The sequence below is a fragment of the Delphinus delphis genome, chromosome 12, assembly GCF_949987515.2.
Source record: "Delphinus delphis chromosome 12, mDelDel1.2, whole genome shotgun sequence".
In the NCBI taxonomy this organism is placed as follows: Eukaryota; Metazoa; Chordata; class Mammalia; order Artiodactyla; family Delphinidae; genus Delphinus; species Delphinus delphis.
This window is the reverse complement of record NC_082694.2, coordinates 38,267,496-38,287,264: the sequence shown is the minus strand read 5'-3', so window position 1 is coordinate 38,287,264 and position 19,769 is coordinate 38,267,496. Positions and strand designations below refer to the sequence as shown.

General features: G+C 40.9%; 1 protein-coding gene across 1 annotated transcript in view; it reads left to right on the top strand.

Annotated features, from left to right (window-relative positions):
* The first annotated feature begins 807 nt into the window (after positions 1-807).
* COMMD1 (copper metabolism domain containing 1) overlaps positions 808-19,769 on the top strand; it is a 151,004-nt gene continuing 132,042 nt past the window's right edge. The window contains exon 1 of the mRNA XM_060026520.1: positions 808-984. Within this exon, the coding sequence (XP_059882503.1) occupies positions 808-984 (177 nt within the window). The remainder of the gene's footprint in view (positions 985-19,769) is intronic.

Below are 19,769 nucleotides of genomic sequence, written 5' to 3'. Positions count from 1 at the left end.
ACCATTAATCTACTTTCTGTGTATATAGATTTGACTGTTCTGCACATTTCATATCAATGGGATCATACAATATCTGGCCCTTTCTGTTTGTCTTCTTTCACTTAGCATGTTTTTAAGGCTCATCCATGTTGCAGCATGTATCAGTAACTCATTCCTTTTTATTGGTGAATAATATATTGATTTTTGGAAATTATATGGGTAAGAAGTTATATTATCTATGCACTTTATTTTAGGATAGTAAAGAAAGTGTTAACAACATATATGTTATAGAAAGGAACATTGGATCAGAGCCACTAATCTAGCTGGAAAGACAACACACATGTATGTAAAAAGGCAATTAACAACCCAAAAAAACATATTACCAGGGTATAGTTAAATTTTTCGTGGACAAAGGTGCACAGGTAAGGATTAGGCAGAGGTCAGATTTGAGTGATAGATGCTATTCAGTTAATGGATTGGCAAAGCTTGCAGTGAGATACAGCCATCCGAAAGTTAAACTGCCACCCGCATAGGATGCTACTCCGTCTAAAGTAATCTCCATTGAGCAATTTTTTTCTTCGACAAGCCCCTGGAGTGATGAAGGAAATAAGCGGAAGCAAAGTGAGCGGTATGGAACTTAATGGATTGATAGCTCCGCGGTGGCAAACCTAAGGGTTGGGTTTTGCAGAGCTGGGAGGGGCCAACACCGACCCCTGCTGGAACTACGCCGCCACTTTCCTCTCGCGCCTTTGTCCAGCTGTTTAGGCCCATATCGGCTGCCGTGGCGGGGCCACGCTCAGCTGTTGGGGGGCGGGGCCTCCGCCAACTATGGCGGGCGAGCTTGAGGGCGCTAAGCCGCTGAGCGGGTTGCTGAGCGGCCTGGCTCAGGACGCTTTCCATGGGCACCGGGGCATCACGGAGGAGCTGCTGCGGAGTCAGCTCTATCCGGAGGTGCCACCTGAGGAGTTCCGCCCCTTTATGGCGAAGATGAAGGGGATTCTTAAGGTACCGCTACTCCCTGCAGCCTCCGCCGCGGAGTCGAATCTCTTCCCCGCCGCCCTCCGACTCGTCACCCCAGAAGCTGAAAGGCTTCCCTCCTCAGATCTCCGCTCCAGGGGCTCCACATTACGCTCCTTCAGATCCCCTGCACTCGCTCTGTCCCTTTTCTCACTTTCTTAGGGCTCCCCGCAGCAGTGCTGACCGACACCCACCGGAGAAAACTTGGGTTTTGTCTACAGACACTTCTCTCTTGTGTAGGTTACGATTTCGAGTTGCCTCGGCGGATCTGTGCGCTCCATACTTTTTAAAGTTAAGAGCGATCAAGCTATCAGCTTTCCCAGGCCGTGGAAGTGTTCAAGAATGTTAAAGTGATCATGTGTATGCCGGGATAAGGGGTGGGTTAGCCGGAGTGAACCCCAGCCAAAGCAGTCCACTGTATGGTTAAGAGAGCACGTTCACTAGCTTGAAGTCAAAGAGTAGCTCAGCCTGTCCAATAGAAATGTAATGAGAGCCAGACATGCAATTTTTACAATTTCTAGTAGCCACATTAAAAAAGTAAAAAGAAAAAAGTGAAATTAATTTTAACATTTTGTTTAACCTAGTATATCCAAAGTATTGTCTCTTCAGGTGTAATCAATATACAAAATATTAATGAGATTTTTAGATTATTTTTTTCACTAAGTCTTTGAAATCTGGGGAGTATTTTACACTTAAACCACATGTCAGTTTGGACTAGTCACATTCCAAGTGCTCAACAGTCACTTGTGGCTAATGGCTACCATATTGGACAACACTGGTTTAGACTAAGAAGTAGTGATAGGACTGAATCTAGTAATTAAGTGTACTCTAGAGATAACCTGTAAAAATTATTTTTGTGGGCCTCCTATGTGTTAGGAACTCTGTTAGACATGTTATATTTTATTTAATTTGTTTCTTGCAAAAACCTTATGTGGTGTACACCCATTTTAAAGATTAGGAAACAGGCTCAAGGAGTCTAAGCATTTAGCCTAAGCATTACACTTTGATTAAAGTCAGTGTTGATATTTCATCTGTTATCCTTTTGCAGTTACTATGTTTCAAAATTGCTTATGATACCTTAAAAAGGCAGTTATTTATTTTTTTTAAAGATTTTGTTGTTATGGACCATTTTTAAAGTCTTTATTGAATTTCTTACAATATATGTATATTTTTACATCTTTATTGGAGTATAATTGCTTTACAATGCTGTGTTAGTTCCTGCTATATAACAAAGTGAATCAGCTGTATGTATACATATGTCCCCGTATCCCCTCCGTCTTGAACCTTCCCCTCATCCTCCCTATTCCACCCCTCTAGTTGGTCACAAAGCACCGAGCTGATCTCCCTGTGCTATGCGGCTGCTTCCCACTGGCTATTTTACATTTGGTAGTGTATATATGTCCATGTCACTCTCTCACTTTATCCCAGCTTCCCCTTCCCCCCAGCCCCCCACCCCCTAGTCCTCAAGTCCATTCTCTACGTCTGCGTCTTTATTCCTGTCCTGCCCCTAGGTTCATCAGAACCATTTTTTTTTAGATTCCGTATATATGTGTTAGCATACAGTATTTGTTTTTCTCTTTCTGACTTACTTCACTCTGTATGACAGATTCTAGGTCCATCCACCTCACTACAACTAACTCAGTTTCGTTTCTTTTTTAAGGGTGAGTAATATTCCATTGTATACATGTGCCACATCTACTTTATCCATTCATCCGTCAGTGGACACTTAGGTTGCTTCCATGTCCTGGCTATTGTAAATAGTGCTGCAGTGAACATTGTAGTACATGTCTCTTTTTGAATTATGGTTATGAATTTGTTACAATATTGCTTCTGTTTTATGTTTTGGTTTTTTGTCCACGAGGCATGTGGGATCTTAGCTCCTAACCAGGGATTGAACCCTCACCCCCTGCATTAGGAGGTGAAGTCTTAACCACTGGACCACCAGGGAAGTCTCCTATGTTTCTCTTTTCAAAACTGCTTTTGCTTAGAGGATGTGAATCTGGACAAAAGAAACAAAGCAATTATTTCACAGAAAGTAAATGGATTGTCTCATAGAAATGTAAGGAGTAATATCTCATATGTGATTCTAGACATTCTAAGTAATTTTAGTTGATATCATAAATCACTAGTGAATACCTTGTATTTCTATCAAATATTACCCTTTGAGTGGTCAGAAAAGGTTTCCTGGAGAATTTGACATCTTACCTGAGTTTCTGAAGTGTTTGCTAGGTCTACAGGGGATGAGGATAAGGGACTGCAGGCCAAAAAGTAAGAACAGCACTTGTGTAGGCAATGTCTTAGGATTTCTAAATATTGGGGGCTACTTCTCTCTAGGTGGCCCGTATTTTGATTCTTTTGTTATGAGATAAAAATTGCAGTATACTGCGAGAAAAGATTGTCTAGAAACTCTCTCTCTTATTTTCTTTAAAATACATTGCTAAATAATATCTAGGTCTTGCTCTCACTATTCTCAGTCCTCTGCCCGAGGCTAGAATACTTAAGTTTTCTGAGTGGTTTTTGAGTTGCATGGTTCTTTTAGTATTGGGAGTAGAATAGAAGATTTACCTGTGCCTGGCAGCACAGCTTCTGCACAGCTGCTGGTCTGAGGTACCAAGGGAAATAGCCTTTGATTGTTTGACTTAAGGCTGAAACTATGGACTCAAGATAACATCTAGTTCCAATCTTCGTTTACCTTATAAGCAACACTGAGGGATAAAACATCTCTCTAATTCTTATGGAAACATAAAAAGCAAACATGATTTTTAAACAAAAAGCAGAGATGGAATGTCTAGCTGCAATAAAAGAGAACATACACAAATAAACATGATGCAAGGGTGCTGTAGCATTTGGAAATAGAGGTCTGAGTGGACTACTGTGGACAGAAAAGAGATATTAGTTCCTTCTGGCAGATGGAGATGCCATTTTTGTTGGGTTTTTCCCCCCAAATAATTAATTATTTATTTAAAGCTGCATTGGGTCTTTGTTGCTGCATGCAGGCTTTCTCTAGTTGCGGCGAGCGGGGGCTACGCTTTGTTGCGGTGCGCGGGCTTGTCGCTGCGGTGGCTTCTCTTGTTGCGGAGCACGGGCTCTAGGCGCGTCGGCTTCAGTATTTGTGGTGCGCAGGCTCAGTAGTTGTGGCTCGCGGGCTCTAGAGCACAGGCTCAGTAGTTGTGGAGCACGGGCTTAGTTGCTCCGTGATATGTGGGATCTTCCCGGACCAGGGCTCGCACCCGTGTTCCCTGCATTGGCAGGCAGATTCTTAACCACTGCGCCACCAGGGAAGCCCCGTTTTTGTTGTGCTTGAAGAACGTGTAGAGTATTTTAGACTGAAATGAAGGGCAGCCACATAGGGCATTTAGGCTAAGAATATAGCTGAGGTGGGGCAGGAAAATGTGGAGCAGCTTCAAGAAATGGTGAATAGCTCAACTTGACCAATGCATGGCCATACCCAATGTAGAGTATTGGTGTAGGAGGCAAGAAAAAGTGAACCAACTTTTTTATTCCTACTAACCTTTACTCCTGCATTTTTAGCAGGGTATTTTTTTTCCCTTCAATTAAAACAATTTTGGTAAAGTACATAAAACATAAAATTTATCACCTTAACCATTTTAAAGTATGCAGTTCATTGGTATTAAATACATTCATAGTATTGTGCATCCATCACAACCACCTGTATCTATAACTCTTTTCATCTTGTAAAACTGAAACTCTGTACCATTAAACAGTGACTCCCTATAAACCACTCCCCCACCCTTCTACTTTCTGTCTCTATGATTTTGACTACTCTAAGTATCTCATATAGGTGGAATCATACAGTATTTGTCTTTATGGTGACTGTCTTATTTCATTCAGCATAATGTCTTTAAGGTTCATCCATGTTGTGGTATATGTCAGAAATTCCTTACTTTTTAAGGCTGAATAATAGTCCATTGTATGTATATACCATATTTTGCTTATCCATTCACCTGTCAGTGGACACTTGGGTTGCTTCCTTGTTTTAGCTATTGTGAATAATGTTGCTATGAACATGGGTGTACAAATACTGCTTTGAAACACTGCTTTCAATTCTTTTGGGTATATACCCAGAAGTGGGAATGTTGGATCATATGGTAATTCTGTTTTTAATTTTTTGAGGAACTGCCATTCTGTTTTCAACAGCAGCTGTGTCATTTTACATTCCCACCAACAGTGTACAAGAATTCCAATTTCTTCACATCCTTACCAGTTATTTTCTGTGTGTGTGTGTGTGTGTGTGTGTGTTTTGATAGTAGTCATACTAATGAGTATGAAGTGAGCAGGGTATGTGTTTTTACGTACTGATGAGAGCACAGGTCAAAACAGTTTTTTCTTTTGTCTGTGGAGTCTCAACAATCTTGAATTCAACATGCAGGCTAGAATAAAAGCAGTGAGAAAAATACTAAAGAGAAAAATGTAGGAGTCTAAGCAGAGGGAAAAAAACTGAGGATAAAAATGGAGTAGTACCTCAATTGTCATTTGGTGGCCATACCTTTCAATCATCCATAGAACATCAAGTTCTATAAAGAGAGTGAAAATGAAAAGGGACAACAGGGATAGGAGGAAAGGGAAGGAGGGATATGTAACTCCCGGCAGGGAATGGGCAGTGGGTACACATTAATAATCTCCTTATTGCCAGCTGCCTGCATTCATTTATTCATAGCCCGTGTTTCAAGTTCAGGTGCTTCCTGAGCTGTAGCCTTTCCCTCTAATCTTCACGTTCCTTGCCTGTGTGTAGTGTACTGATTGCTCACATTTGTACTGGTCCCTGTTTTCCACTTGAACTGGAGCTTTTCTACCTTACTTGGCTGGGATATTGACCCTCTGTAGCTTTGCCTGTTGATCACAAAAGGACAAACCCTTCATCTGCTCGTAGATACGTGAAGCTAACTGTTCACTTGCTTTAGTTTTATTTTTTGGTATCTCCTGTGAAGCAGTGAAATCAGTGAATTGAGAGTGGTGTGTTTAGTTAGGGAAATGACATCCTATATAAATACTCTGCCTTTTAAAAAAAAATATTTATTTATTTATTTAGTCTGTGCCAGGTTTTAGTTGGGGCATGTGTGACCTTTAGTTGCGGGATCACGGCATGTGGGATCTTTAGCTGCGGCATGAAGGATCTTTAGTTGTGGCATGTGGGCTCTTTTTAGTTGTGGCATGCATGTGGAATCTAATTCCCCAACCAGGGATCGAACCCAGGCCCCCTGCATTGGGAGCTGGGAGTCTTACCCACTGGTCCACCAGGGAAGTCCTACTCTGCCGTTTTTAGCTAATTATTTTTTTGCTCACATTTGTAATTTCAACTTCTCATAGATATGTGTTTGCATACTCTCTATTTCTTGCTCCTGCTGTTAACCTCGTGGGTATGCTCCTTAATTCTAGTTTACTAGAATTCTAGAGAAGGATCTTTAACTATGAAGCTGGATCACAGTTTGTACACTTATGTTCTGTATTCACTACTGCCCTCTGTTGGTGATGATATTATATTTCATCACTGAAATCTCATGTTAAACAAAAATTTTTTTAAAAAATATTTATTTATTTATTTAGGCTCCGCCGGGTCTTAGTTGTGGCATGCAGGCTCTTTAGTTGCAACATGCATGCGGGATCTAGTTCCCCGACCAGGGTTCGAACTCGGGCCCCTGTATTGGGAGTGCAGAGTCTTACCTACTGGACCACTAGGGAAGTCCCTAAACAAAAATTTTTGATGAAAATTCTATTGAATTTTTTGGGTCTATTGTTGATATAATTCTTTATTCAGTTCTGTCAATCAAATGTTAATTTTTCCATTTCTCTTTCCCTCTATAATTTTTTTTTCCTTTTTTAAAAATTTTATTTTATTTATCTTACTTTTGGCTGCATTGGGTCCTTGTTGCTGGCACGCAGGCTTTTTCTAGTTGCAGTGAGCAGGGGCTACTCTTCGTTGCAGTGCGCGGGCTTCTTATTGCGGTGGCTTCTCTTGTTGTGGAACACAGGCTCTAGGTGCACAGGCTTCAGTAGTTGTGGCTTGCGGGCTCTAGAGCACAGGCTCAGTAGTTGTGGCACACGGGCTTAGTTGCTCCGCAGCATGTGGGATCTTCCCAGACCAGGGATCGAACCCATGGATTCTTAACCAGTGCGCCACCAGGGAAGCCCTCCTTTTTTTTTTTTAATTGAACTATAGTTGATTTACAATATATGTTTCAGGTATACAGCATAGCAATTCAATATTTTTATAGATTATACTCCATTTAAAGTTCGTACAAAATAATGGCTGTATTTCCCTGTGCTGTATAATCTATCCTTGTTGCTTATTAATTTTATACTATTTTCTCTATAATTTAAAATTTTAAAATGTTTAGATCTTATTTTATTTATTTATTTATTTATATTTATTTATTATTTATTTATTTAGGCTGTGCCGGGTCTTAGTTGCAGCACACGGGATCTTCATTGCAGTGTGCGGGATCTTTAGTTGCAACATGTGAACTCTTAGTTGCAGCATGCATGTGGGATCTAGTTCCCTGACCAGGGATTGAACCCGGGCCCCCTGCATTGGGAGCGTGGCGTCTTACCCACTGGACCACCAGGGAGGTCCCTAGATCCTGTTTTAGAAGTCTACAAATACATGTGACAGCCTATGGATTGGCCTTCCTAATCCACTTCTGCCTCCTAGTCTATTCTCAGCACAGCTACCAGTGAACCTCTTTTTTCCCCCAACTTTATTGAGATATAATTGACAAATAAACCAGTGATCTTTTTAAAACATACATCATACCTACTAACTCTCGTGCTTTCAACCATTCCATATTCATGGCTTCACCTCAAACTTCAAATAAGATCCAGTCCTTTTACCATAGCCTTCAAGTCCTTGTGATCTCCCCCTTACCTGTTTCTCTGATCTCATTGTCTTATTCCAGCCATACTAATCTTGTCTTTATTTAAACCTGGTAGGTGCTTTCTGAATTTCTTTAGGACCTTTGCAGGTAGTTGTCCATATGCCTGCAGTGCTTTTCCCCCAGATATTCACATGGATTGTTCATTACTTCATTCATTTTCTACTTAAAAGTGATTTCCTATGAGGTCTTCCCTGATCTATACAAAGAGCCTCACCCTTCCTCCCCACTCTTTTTGCCCTGCTTTGCTTATCTTCATACTTAGCACTAACTGAAGTTATGTACTTATTAGCTTGTTTATTTGTTGACTCCCCTATTATAATGTAAGCATTAAGAAGGCAAGACTTTATTATTATTTTTTCCTTTTTTATCACTAACACCTAAAACTGTTTCTGGCATGTGATATGCACTTAGTAAAAATCTGTAGAAAATGTGAATGAATGGATAGTGCTTAAATGTGGAGATTGCCATTGAAAAGGTAAGCACAGAGAGAAAACCAACACTATTTCTGTATGGGGAGAGCTGGAAGGTATAATACTCTGGAAGGTATAATCAGGGGTCAGCTAACTGTGGCCCCTGGGAGAATCTGGCCTGCAATCCGTTTTTTATAAATACATTTTTATTGGAACATGGCCACATGCTCATTTATTTTCATCTTGCCTATGACAGCTTTCACCACTATAATAACAGAGTTGAGTGGTTGTGACAAAGATCTTGTGGCCTTCAAAGCCTAAGATATTTACTGTCTGAACCTTTACACAAAAAGTTTGCCGACCCCTGTTTCAGAATGTTCTTAAATTCATAATGTTTGGTATTTGCAAACAACATTGTATGTAAATTATAAGTTGGTTACTTGACTCAAATCTAAAATAGGAATATTTAGGAAATAGGGATTTGCTCTTATGTCCTCTTGAGGAATTTCACTAGTTTGTTCTTTATGCTCATGAGGTTTGTGGTAAATAAAAAATAAGCTTTGGGCTTCCCTGGTGGCGCAGTGGTTGAGAGTCCGCCTGCCGATGCAGGGGACGCGGGTTCGTGCCCCGGTCCGGGAAGATCCCACATGCCGCGGAGCGGCTGGGCCCGTGAGCCATGGCCGCTGAGCCTGCACGTCCGGAGCCTGTGCTCCGCAACGGGAGAGGCCACAGCAGTGAGAGGCCCGCGTACCGCAAAAAAAAAAAAAAGCTTTAATAATTCTGTAGTACTCAGTGTGTGTTCTTGGTAAAACATGGTTATAATTTGAACTTGGAATTTTTCTTCATATTCAGAGGATGTAAAATTTGTGTTTATTAATATAATTTAAAATAATATAAAATTTAATGTAAACTTGAGAATCGAGTTTTTACTGTCAATATATGAAAACTGGTTTAAATTTATTTGAGAAAATAATATCAGTAACATATATTAAGATTTAAAGTAGTAAAAGACTAAGAAATATTTGTATTTTATTTATTTTATTTATTTTAAATATTTATTTTAGGGCTTCCCTGGTGGCGCAGTGGTTGAGAGTCCGCCTGCCGATGCAGGGGACGCGGGTTCGTGCCCCGGTCCGGGAGGATCCCACATGGCGCGGAGTGGCTGGGCCCGTGAGCCATGGCCGCTGAGGCTGCGCGTCCGGAGCCTGTGCTCTGCAACGGGAGAGGCCACGACAGTGAGAGGCCTGCATACCACAAAAAAAAAAAAAAAAAAATTTTATTTATTTATATTTGGCTGCATTGGGTCTTCATGCTCCGCTCGGGCTTTCTCTAGTTGTGGCGAGTGGGGGCTACTCTTCATTGTGGTGCGTGGGCTTCTCATTGCAGTGGCTTCTCTTGTTGTGGAGCACGGGCTCTAGGCACGCGGGCTTCAGTGGTTGTGGCATGCGGTCTCAGTAGTTGTGGCTCATGGGCTCTAGAGCGCAGGCTCAGTAGTTGTGGTGCATGGACTTAGTTGCTTCGTGGCATGTGGGATCTTCCCGGACCAAGGATCGAACCCATGTTCCCTGCATTGACAGGAGGATTCTTAACCACTGCATCACCACGGAAGTCCTGAAATATTTGTATTTTAAATACCTGGTTTTGTCTCTTCTCTTGAAGCTATGAAAATTTATAATTTTTTTGAGAATTAGATTGACTGGAAAGGAAAGACCTGTGGTAATACAGTTTTTGTATATCTTATAATGGGGATAGGTCATGTGACGTATGCTGGATTTAATTTAATTTTTAATTTTGCAAACATTCAGCTACCTATATGCTTTCTCTTAATAATTTGTATTGTAAATATTATTTAACTTTATTAAAGAAAGTATAGAAATTTGAAATGTGTAAAAACACACACTATCATCTGCTGACATGACCATTATTAATATTTTTGTATATTTATTCATCCAACAAATATTTATTAAGCATACATATTTTTTTAATGGAGAGTAGACTTTTTTTTTTTTTTTTTTCGGTACGCGGGCCTCTCACTGTTGTGGCCTCTCCCGCTGCGGAGCATAGGCTCCGGACGCGCAGGCTGAGCGGCCATGGCTCACAGGCCCAGCCGCTCAGCAGCATGTGGGATCTTCCTGGACCGGGGCACGAACCCGTGTCCCCTGCATCGGCAGGCAGACTCTCAACCACTGCGCCACCAGGGAAGCCCGAGAGTAGACTTTTTTAATTGGTATTTTCACCATTGTGTTTAATGTGTTCATTTAATTTAGAGCCGGTAAGCAAGTCCACGAAAGGAACATCACCAACTAAATGGTTTACGTTACTCCTCCAGTGTAGTAAAATTTTCAATACATCTTGGTTGTCCTTTTTACAAATCCTCCAGAACCTCACGAAGTGCTTGGCCCGTGGTGGGCAGTAGTAAATCCATCTTCATTAAGCAGCAAGTATTAAAAAATAATTGAAATTCTGTTAGAGGTACTAATTGAAGATATTCTATATTTACTTCACCTGACTCCTAAAACGTAAAATAAAAGACAGCGTACAGATACTTAGGCCTGTGTAACACTGAAGAAAACTCAGCTTGGAAAGAGTTGGTCATTGGCCAACAAGAAATTTCAACAAATTTAGACTTGATGGGATTCAGTGGCCTCTGGGAGATGGGGGGGGGGTGCCCAACCCGGGCACCACCTGGCTTCCCTAAGCATCTTAATTATATACCATGCATTATGCTTGGGATAGTGCAATAAACATCACAGCTGTAGTCCCTGCCCCAGTGGATCAGATAGCTCCAGGAGAATATAGGCATTAAGCTAATGGTTGGGGGTATTTGGAAAAGGCAGTCACAGAGTACTCTGTGTCAACTTAAGTAAATTATAGGCAGTTTAGAGTAGCTCCTAGCCCACATGACAGCGTGAACAAAGAAAGAGAAAAGGGGGGAAAAGTCCTACTTTTTAAAAATTTTGGCTGCATTGGGTCTTAGTTGCGGCATGTGGGCTCTTCGTTGTGGTGTGCAGGCTCCTTTCTAGTTGTGGCACATGGGGTCCAGAGTGCGTGGGCTCTGTAGTTGTGGCTCTCTGGCTCTCTAGTTGTGGCACGTGGGCTTAGTTGCCCCGCAGTATGTGGGATCTTAGTTCCCCGACCAGGGATTGAACTGGCATCCCCTTCATTGCAAGATGGATTCTTAACCATTGGAAAACCAGGGAAGTCCCAGTCTTACTTTTTAGATATAGTGGACTAAAAAGAAAAGATAGAAACAGCACAGAACTAACTTCCCCTAGTTGTGTAGCCCTGGTCCCAAGGTTGAGGTTTCTCATGAATATGGCTGATGAAAGTCATGATAATGTCTTTCCTGGATGAGTATATGGCTGCTCTGGGACCTAATTTTCAGTTTCTTGCCTTGATCTTTGGGACCGTATTGGCTGTCAGAGTGTCTCTTGACCAGACCAAGATGTGTGCTGTAGTAGCCATCTTCTCACTGGGGCTCAGCTTACTTACTGTGCCTCTTCTCAGATCCTGAAGCATGTTCTCAAGTAGCTCCTTAAGAAAGGATATATGAGAGGTAATTTCTTTCTTTTTAAGTCATAAAAGATATATTTATTCTAGTCTCACACTTAATTGCTAGTTTGGCTGAGAAGATATTTCTAGGTTGTGAATAATTGAGTCACAGTTTTGAAGGCATTGTTTCATTGAATGTGACTTGTCTTTTTCTCTCTCTGGAAGCTTTTAGGATTTTCTCTTTATCCTTTATTTCCTCGAATGTCACTGATGTATGATTTTCATTTCATTCTTTGGGCTACTGTGTGCCCTTTCAATCTGGAGACTCATGACCCTTTAGTTCTGGGAAAAGTTGTATTTCTACTTTATTTTCTTTTTTATTTAATTGAAGTATAGTTGTTTTACAATGTTGTGTTAATTTCTGCTGTACAGCAAAGTGACTCAGTTATACATACATATATGTGTGTGTGTATATATATATATACACATTCTTTTTTTAAATAAATTTATTTTATTTTTAGCTGCTTTGGGTCTTCGTTGCTGCGTGCGGGCTTTCTCTAGCTGTGGTGAGCTGGGGCTACTCTTCATTGCGGTGTGCGTGCTTCTCATTGTGGTGGCTTCTCTTGTTGCAGAGCATGGGCTCTAGGTGCGCAGGCTTCAGTAGTTGTGGCACATGGGCCCAGTAGTTGCGACTCATGGGCTCTAGAGTGCAGGCTCATAGTTGTGGCGCACGGGCTCAGTTGCTCTGCAGCATGTGGGATCTTCCTGGACGAGGGCTCGAACCCGTGTCCTGTGCATTGGCAGGTGGATTCTTAACCACTGCGCCACCAGGGAAGCCCTACATTCTCTTTTATATTCTTTTCCATTATGGTTTATCCCAGGACATTGAATATAGTTCCCTGTGCTATACAGTAGGACCGTGGTATCCACCCATTCTATATGTAATAGTTTGCATCTACTAACCCCAAACTCCCAGTCCATCCCTCCCCCTCCTCCCCTCCCCCTTGCCAACCACAAGTCTGTTCTCTATGAGTGTGTTTCTGCTTCATAGATAGGTTCATTTGTGTCATGTTAGATGCTACATATAAGTGATATCATATGGTATTTGTCTTTCTCTTTCTGACTTACTTCACTTAGTATGATAATCTTTAGTTGCATCCATGTTGATGCAAATGGCATTATTTCGTTCTTTTTTTTATGGCTGAGTAGTATTCCGTTGTATCATATCTTCTTCATGTACCATATTTTCTTTATTCATCTGTCAGTGGACATTTAGGTTGGTTATTTTCTTATCTCTTTTTTCTCTATTCTCTTTCTAGCACTCTGATTTTTCAAATGTTAGACCTTCTAGACTGAATCCTCAAATTTTCTTTTATTTTCTCTATTTTCCATTTATTTGTTTTTTCTTCTACTGTTTGGTAGACTTCTCAACTTTGCCTTCTAGCCTTTTCTTTTTTCGCTGCACCACACATCATTTGGATCTTAGTTCCCCGGCCAGGGATTGAGCCCACACCCCCGGCAGTGGAAGCGTGGAGTCTTAACCACTGGACCGCCAGGGAAGTCCCCTTTCTAGCCTTTTAATTGAATTTTTCATTAGATCATGTTTTTAATTTCCAAGAGTTTTGTTTTGATACGGACAATATCCTATATTTAGCCAATGTAGGAAAGGAAGAAGTTTTTCCTTGACTCTCTTGGGATTCCTGGCCAGGTCTGAAATTTAAACTGACAAAGACAGATTGACAGGAGAGAAGTGTACAAATTTTTTTAAAAATAAATTTATTTAATTAATTTATTATTTTTGGCTGCCTTCGTTGCTGCGTGTGGGCTTTCTCTAGTTGCGGTGAGCGGGGGCTACTCTTCATTGCGGTGCACAGGCTTTTCATTGCAGTGGCTTCTCTTGTTGCAGAGCATGGGCTCTAGGTGCGTGGGCTTCCATAGCTGTGGCTTGTGGGCTCTAGAGCACAGGCTGAGTAGTTGTGGCGCACAGGCTTAATTGCTCCGTGGCATGTGGAGTCTTCCCGGACCAGGGCTAGAACCCGTATCCCCTGCATTGGCAGGCAGATTCTTAACCACTGCGCCACCAGGGAAGCCCCGAGAAGTGTCCAAATTTGTTTAATATAAGTTTTATGTGACAAGGGAGGCTTCAGAAGGAAATGAAAACCCAAAGAAACAGACCTGAGTATTTTATGATATGTTTGGTGAAGAGTGGACAGTTCATGGAGAAATAGGATAGGTTAAGGAATATGAAGTAATTGTAGTAAACTGAGGGAATTTAGCAAGGCCTGTTTGTAGGCTTCTTCTTGGCATTCCTTTGTTTTGCGAGATAAGAATGGACGTTCCATTCCTCTGTGTATAGTGAGGGCACCTCTCACATGAGGGTTTTATGACCTATTTTGGGGAGAAGGTTGGTGAGGAGGTCAGGGTGACTTTCCTCCTCTTCCTTTTCTTAAATTACTTCACCTTAAGATATTCAATATGCCAAGGTGCCATAATTTGGGGTAGAATGTCCACAACCCCATCACCACCAGCCTCTCCTCTCTTTTTTAAAATACAAGGAGGAGGGGCTTCCCTGGTGAGGCAGTGATTGAGAGTCCGCCTGCCGATGCAGGGGACACAGGTTCGTGCTCCGGTCTGGGAGGATCCCACATGCCGCGGAGTGGCTGGGCCCGTGAGCCATGGCCGCTGAGGCTGCGCATCCGGAGCCTGTGCTCCGCAACGGGAGAGGCCACAACAGTGAGAGGCCCGCGTACCGCAAAAAACAAAAAACAAAAACAAAAACAAGGGGGAGCATACAATACATAATTTTCTGCATTTGGCTTTTAAAAAATTTGACTCTATATTTCTGAATATGTATTTTTTTCTTCTGGCTGTGTTAGGTCTTCGCTGCTGCTCACAGACTTTCTCTAGTGGCAGTGAGCATGGGCTACTCTTCATTGCGGTGAGCGGGCATCTCATTGCGGTGGCTTCTCTTATTGTGGAGCACAGGATCTAGGCATGCAGTAGTTGCAGCACACTGACTCAGTAGTTGCGACACACGGGCCCTAGAGTGCGTGGGCTTCAGTAGTTGTGGCGCATGGGCTCAGTAGTTGCAGTGTGAGGGCTCTAGGCCGTGTGGGCTTCCGTAGTTGTGGTGCAGGCTTCAGTAATTGTGGCTCGTAGGCTCTAGAGCGCAGGCTCAGTAGTTGTGGTGCATGGGTTTATTTGCACCACAGCATCTGGGATTTTCCCGGACCAGGGCTCGAACCCGTGTCCCCTGCATTGGCAGGCGGATTCTTAACCAGTGTGCCACCAGGGAAGCCCCAATAACCTGGAAACTTTTGTGGAAAGTACATATGGTAAAAGCAGAGGCTTAAAAGTGAATTTGGTATCAAGTTTACAAAATGACTCAAGGTCACTGCCCATTAGTGATTTTGTTATTGTTGTCAAAGAATGGTTTTACCAGCTTTTCTTTTGAAATTTCTCTTGTGGCATATATGCAGTGGAAAAGCCAGTTGTGAAAAAGCCATAATGCTTTTAAATATTGAGCTTTCTTGTCTCTGAAGTAGAGTTTTGGGATTTATTATATAATGATAAAAAATTTTACTGTGTAAGATATTTTAAAATCTGGTATTGGCCTTTCTTTACAAATGAAGAAAAGTATGTAAAGTAGTATCTTTTTGATACTTGAGTCAGTTTAAGAACAAACTTCACCTGTATACGTTTTGGACAGTAAATATTAAGTAATAAGAAATTAACTTGAGTATAAAAAATGGATGCAAAATATCTGGTCTTAAAATGTTTAGATCAGGAGACATGAATAGGATAGACTGAAAACATTTGACTTATTCTATCACATTTTCAGGAGTCATTTGTCTTCTGTCTTAACTGTAAGCAGTAGTTCTCTTTTTCTACTTTAGATGGCAGTAGAATATTGGCTTGCTAGTAACACTGATAAGATATGTTGGAAACAACGTAATGTTTAAAATGTTCTTTCTCTTGAATTGTTCTAGTTCAGAAAACAAAGTTGGCCACTCAACAATAAGAATTTCTTATCCAAAAGAAGTCTAAATATTTTGTTTGATATACTGAATTTAGTAATATCATTTTCTGGAAAACTTAAAGCTTTGTAAACAGATTCCTTTTGCTATAGTTCTTTAGGTTTTGTATAAGTAAATTTTACTAATTTCATTGATGATTTTTAAAAATTTAATTTAATTTAATTTTATTTATTTTTTTTTTTGCGGTCCTCGGGCCTCTCACTGTTGTGGCCTCTCCCACTGCGGAGCACAGGCTCCGGACACGCAGGCTCAGCGGCCATGGCTCATGGGCCCAGCCGCTCCGCGGCATGTGGGATCTTCCCAGACCGGGGCACGAACCCGTGTCCCCTGCATCGGCAGGCGGACTCTCAACCATTGCGCCACCAGGGAAGCCCTAATTTTATTTTTATAATATATTTTTAACTGAGATATAGTTGATGTACAGTATTATATAAGTTACAGGTGTACAACATAGTGATTCACAATTTTTAAAGGTTATACTCTAGTTATTATAAAATATTGGCTATATTCCCTGTGTTGTACAATATATCCTGTAACTTATTTATTTTATACGTAATAGTTTGTACCTATTAATCCCCAACCCCTATCTTGCCCCTCCCTCACTTTTGGGAATTAAGATAATAACTCATGAGATGTACTCCTACTTCTGTGAAGGATTGGCAAACAACTATTTGATGTTATATTTTTTGTGTCACTGGACATCACATGATAAAGCAGCAACTGCACATTACCAGCTAGAATTTGCAGATTATGTGAATAGGCTCAAATGACCTGTAATGAGGTGTTCTGTAAGTTTTTTTCCTTTCTTTCTTCGTTTAGAGTAAAATGCGTATTAATTGAAGACCTTTTTTTGGTTCTCCTATCTCAAAGCAACTATTCTAGGTCTGAAAACTTGACTTGGGTTGAAGGAGTTCCTGGGTAGGAATATTTTTAAAGAAAATTTCTATCTTTGATTTACCTATCAAATACAGTCAGTCCTGCTTATTCGTGGCTTCTGCATCAGAGGATACAGAAGGACAACTGTACTATGCCATTTCATATAAGAGACTTGAGCATCTGTGATCTGTGGACACCAAGGGACAACTGTATTTATTGAGTCCCTAATGTGCTATACCCTGCTCTGTACACAAAGGTGAATGTGGTAGTCCATGTCTTAAAGAATCCTGTATTATATGGTAAATGCCTTAAGAAAGGCATAAATAATGTGTTCTGCTAGAATGGATCCTAGTTTATAATCCTTATAAACTACAGAAATATAAAAAGTCAGGGGGTTTTGGTCATAATAAAACACCTACTTCTTTTGGCTTTGTTTTAACTTAGAATGTAATTTTTATAAATTTTAACTTCCTTTAAGGTTCATCTTTAATAAAAATTTATGTTTCAACTGGTTCCTTTTTTAAAAAAGAAAGCCATATGATACTAAATTGTAGAAATTTTGGTATGGGTTGTGTTATGTGTGCTGTATGTATGATTAAATTTAATGTTTTATATGCCAATATGGGATTATCTCTGAAAGATACTGTTCTCTGTCATGACATCTGATTTCTTCCACAATTTTCTATAGAGTTCTTCCTTCCTCCCTTCCTTCCTTCCTCCTTTCCTTCCTTCCTTCCTCCCTCCCTTCCTTCCTTCCTCCCTCCCTCCCCCTCCCTCCCCCTCCCTCCCTCCCCCTCCCCCTCCCCCTCCCTTCCTCCCTCCCTCCCTTCCTCCCTCCCTCCCTTTCTTCCTTCCTTCCTTCCTTCCTTCCTTCCTTCCTTTCAGCTGTGACGGGTCTTAGTTGGGACTTAGTTGGGATCTTCGTTGCCACGCACGGACTCTTCATTGCAGCGCACGGGATTCTCTCTAATTGTGGCATGTGGGGTCCAGGGCATGTGGGCTCTGTAGTTGAGGTACACGAGTTCAGTAGTTGTGGCTCACGGGCTTAGTTTCCCCGGGCATGTGGGATCTTAGTTCCCTGACCAGGGATCGAACCTGCCTCCCCTACGTTGGAAGGCGAATTCTTTACCACTGGACCACCAGGGAAGTCCCTATAGACCTATTTCTATACAAAGAAGCTACCATTTATGAAATCCTTAAATTTCCGATATGTTTTTCCTGAGCATATATTACATAGCATATATTATATTTGATTATTAAGAAATAATCAAACATTTACAAATCATCATTTATTTAAAATATGTTTGTTTATTCAGACAAACATTTATTGAGTACCTGCTACGTCCCAGGTCCTGTGCCGGGCACTGGAAATATGAATGAACCAAACTGACAATTTTCCTGCTTCCTGAACCTTACACTGAAGAGGGGCTGTGATTTCCTGACAGTAAACAAGAATATGTGCATAAAGGAATGGTGGCAGAAAATGTATTCATTTTTTATGTACTTCCTCCCCTTCACCTCTAATAATCTTTTTTGATCCATTGAAGTCAATGACAGACACTTCCCTGGGATAATGAATCTTAAATCATTAGTATCTTTGATTTTCTTTTAAGAAAACCACTAGATTTTACTTAAAATCAAGGTGATAGATGTTAACATATTAATCTTATATAAATTTCATGTTTAGAACGAAATCTCCTAGTATGTTATTTTTTTACCATCCAGATTTGCTTGGTATATAATAAATTTCTTGGTATAGAGATATAAAGTGACTTAATTTTTCTATTGAGGATTCCACTCCTATACATATATCATACATGAGATGTACTCTTCTTTAGATCTCTTTAATTATCTGTCCCTAAAGTCAGTGGACCTTTGTATCTTTTCTGGCTTTTCAGCTAGTTCCCTAGAAAGAACACTTAAATTTTATTTTCAGACACTTGTTAATTGAATATAGCATACATAAAGAAAGGTATACAAATCACATGTGTGCAGCTTAATGAATTTTCACAAACTGAACATACCCATATAATCAGCACCCTGATCAAGAAACCAAATACTACTAGCACTCTGGAGCCCTCCTTATGCCCTCTTCCTGTCACTAGGCACCCACCTCCAAGGGAAGCACTTTCCTAACTTGTAATACCATAGTTTAGTTTTGCCTGTTTGTGAACTTTATATAAATGGAATCTTATAGTACATACTCTTGTGTCTGGTTTCTTTCACTCAACATGTTTATGAGATTCAGCATTATTGCATATAGTTGTAGAGTCATTCATTCTTATTGCTGTAGAGGAGGGGTCAGTAAACTATGCCCCATAGGCTAAATCTGGTCTCCTGCCTCTTTTTGTATAGCCAGTGAGCTAAGAATAGTTTCTACTTTTTTTAATGGTTTAAGAAAAAGAATTTTTTTGTGGCACAGGAAAATTATATGAAATTCAAGTTTCAGTGTCCATAATAAAGTGTATGATTGCTTTTGCTCTACAAGGGCAGCATTAAGTAATTGCAATAGAGACGGGATGATTGGCAAAGCCTAAAATACTTACTGTCTGCCCTTTATAGGAAAAATTTGCCAACTCCTGCTGAATACACCAGTGTTTGAATATATCACAATATGCTTATCCATTCTACTGTTGTTAGGGATTTGAGAAGTTTCTAGTTTTTGCCTTATTATGGATAGAAGATACTACTTTTCTTTTTATAAGTTTAATTATTTATTTTATTTTTATTTTTGGCTGTGTTGGGTCTTTGTTGCTGCATGTGGGCTTTCTCTAGCTGCGGCGAGCGGGGGCCATTCTCCTTTGCGGTGGGCAGGCTTCTCATTGCGGTGGCTTCTCTTGTTGCGGAGCACAGGCTCTGGGCTCATGGGCCTCAGCAGTTGTGGCTGCTGGCTCTAGAGCCCAGGCTCAGGAGTTGTGGCGCATGGGCTTAGTTGCTCTGCGGCATGTGGGATCTTCCCAGACCAGGGTTCGAACCCGTGTTCGATGCATTGGCAAGCGAATTCTTAACCACTGCACCACCAGGGAAGTCCCTGAGTTGTATTTCTTTTGAACACCTATATAACT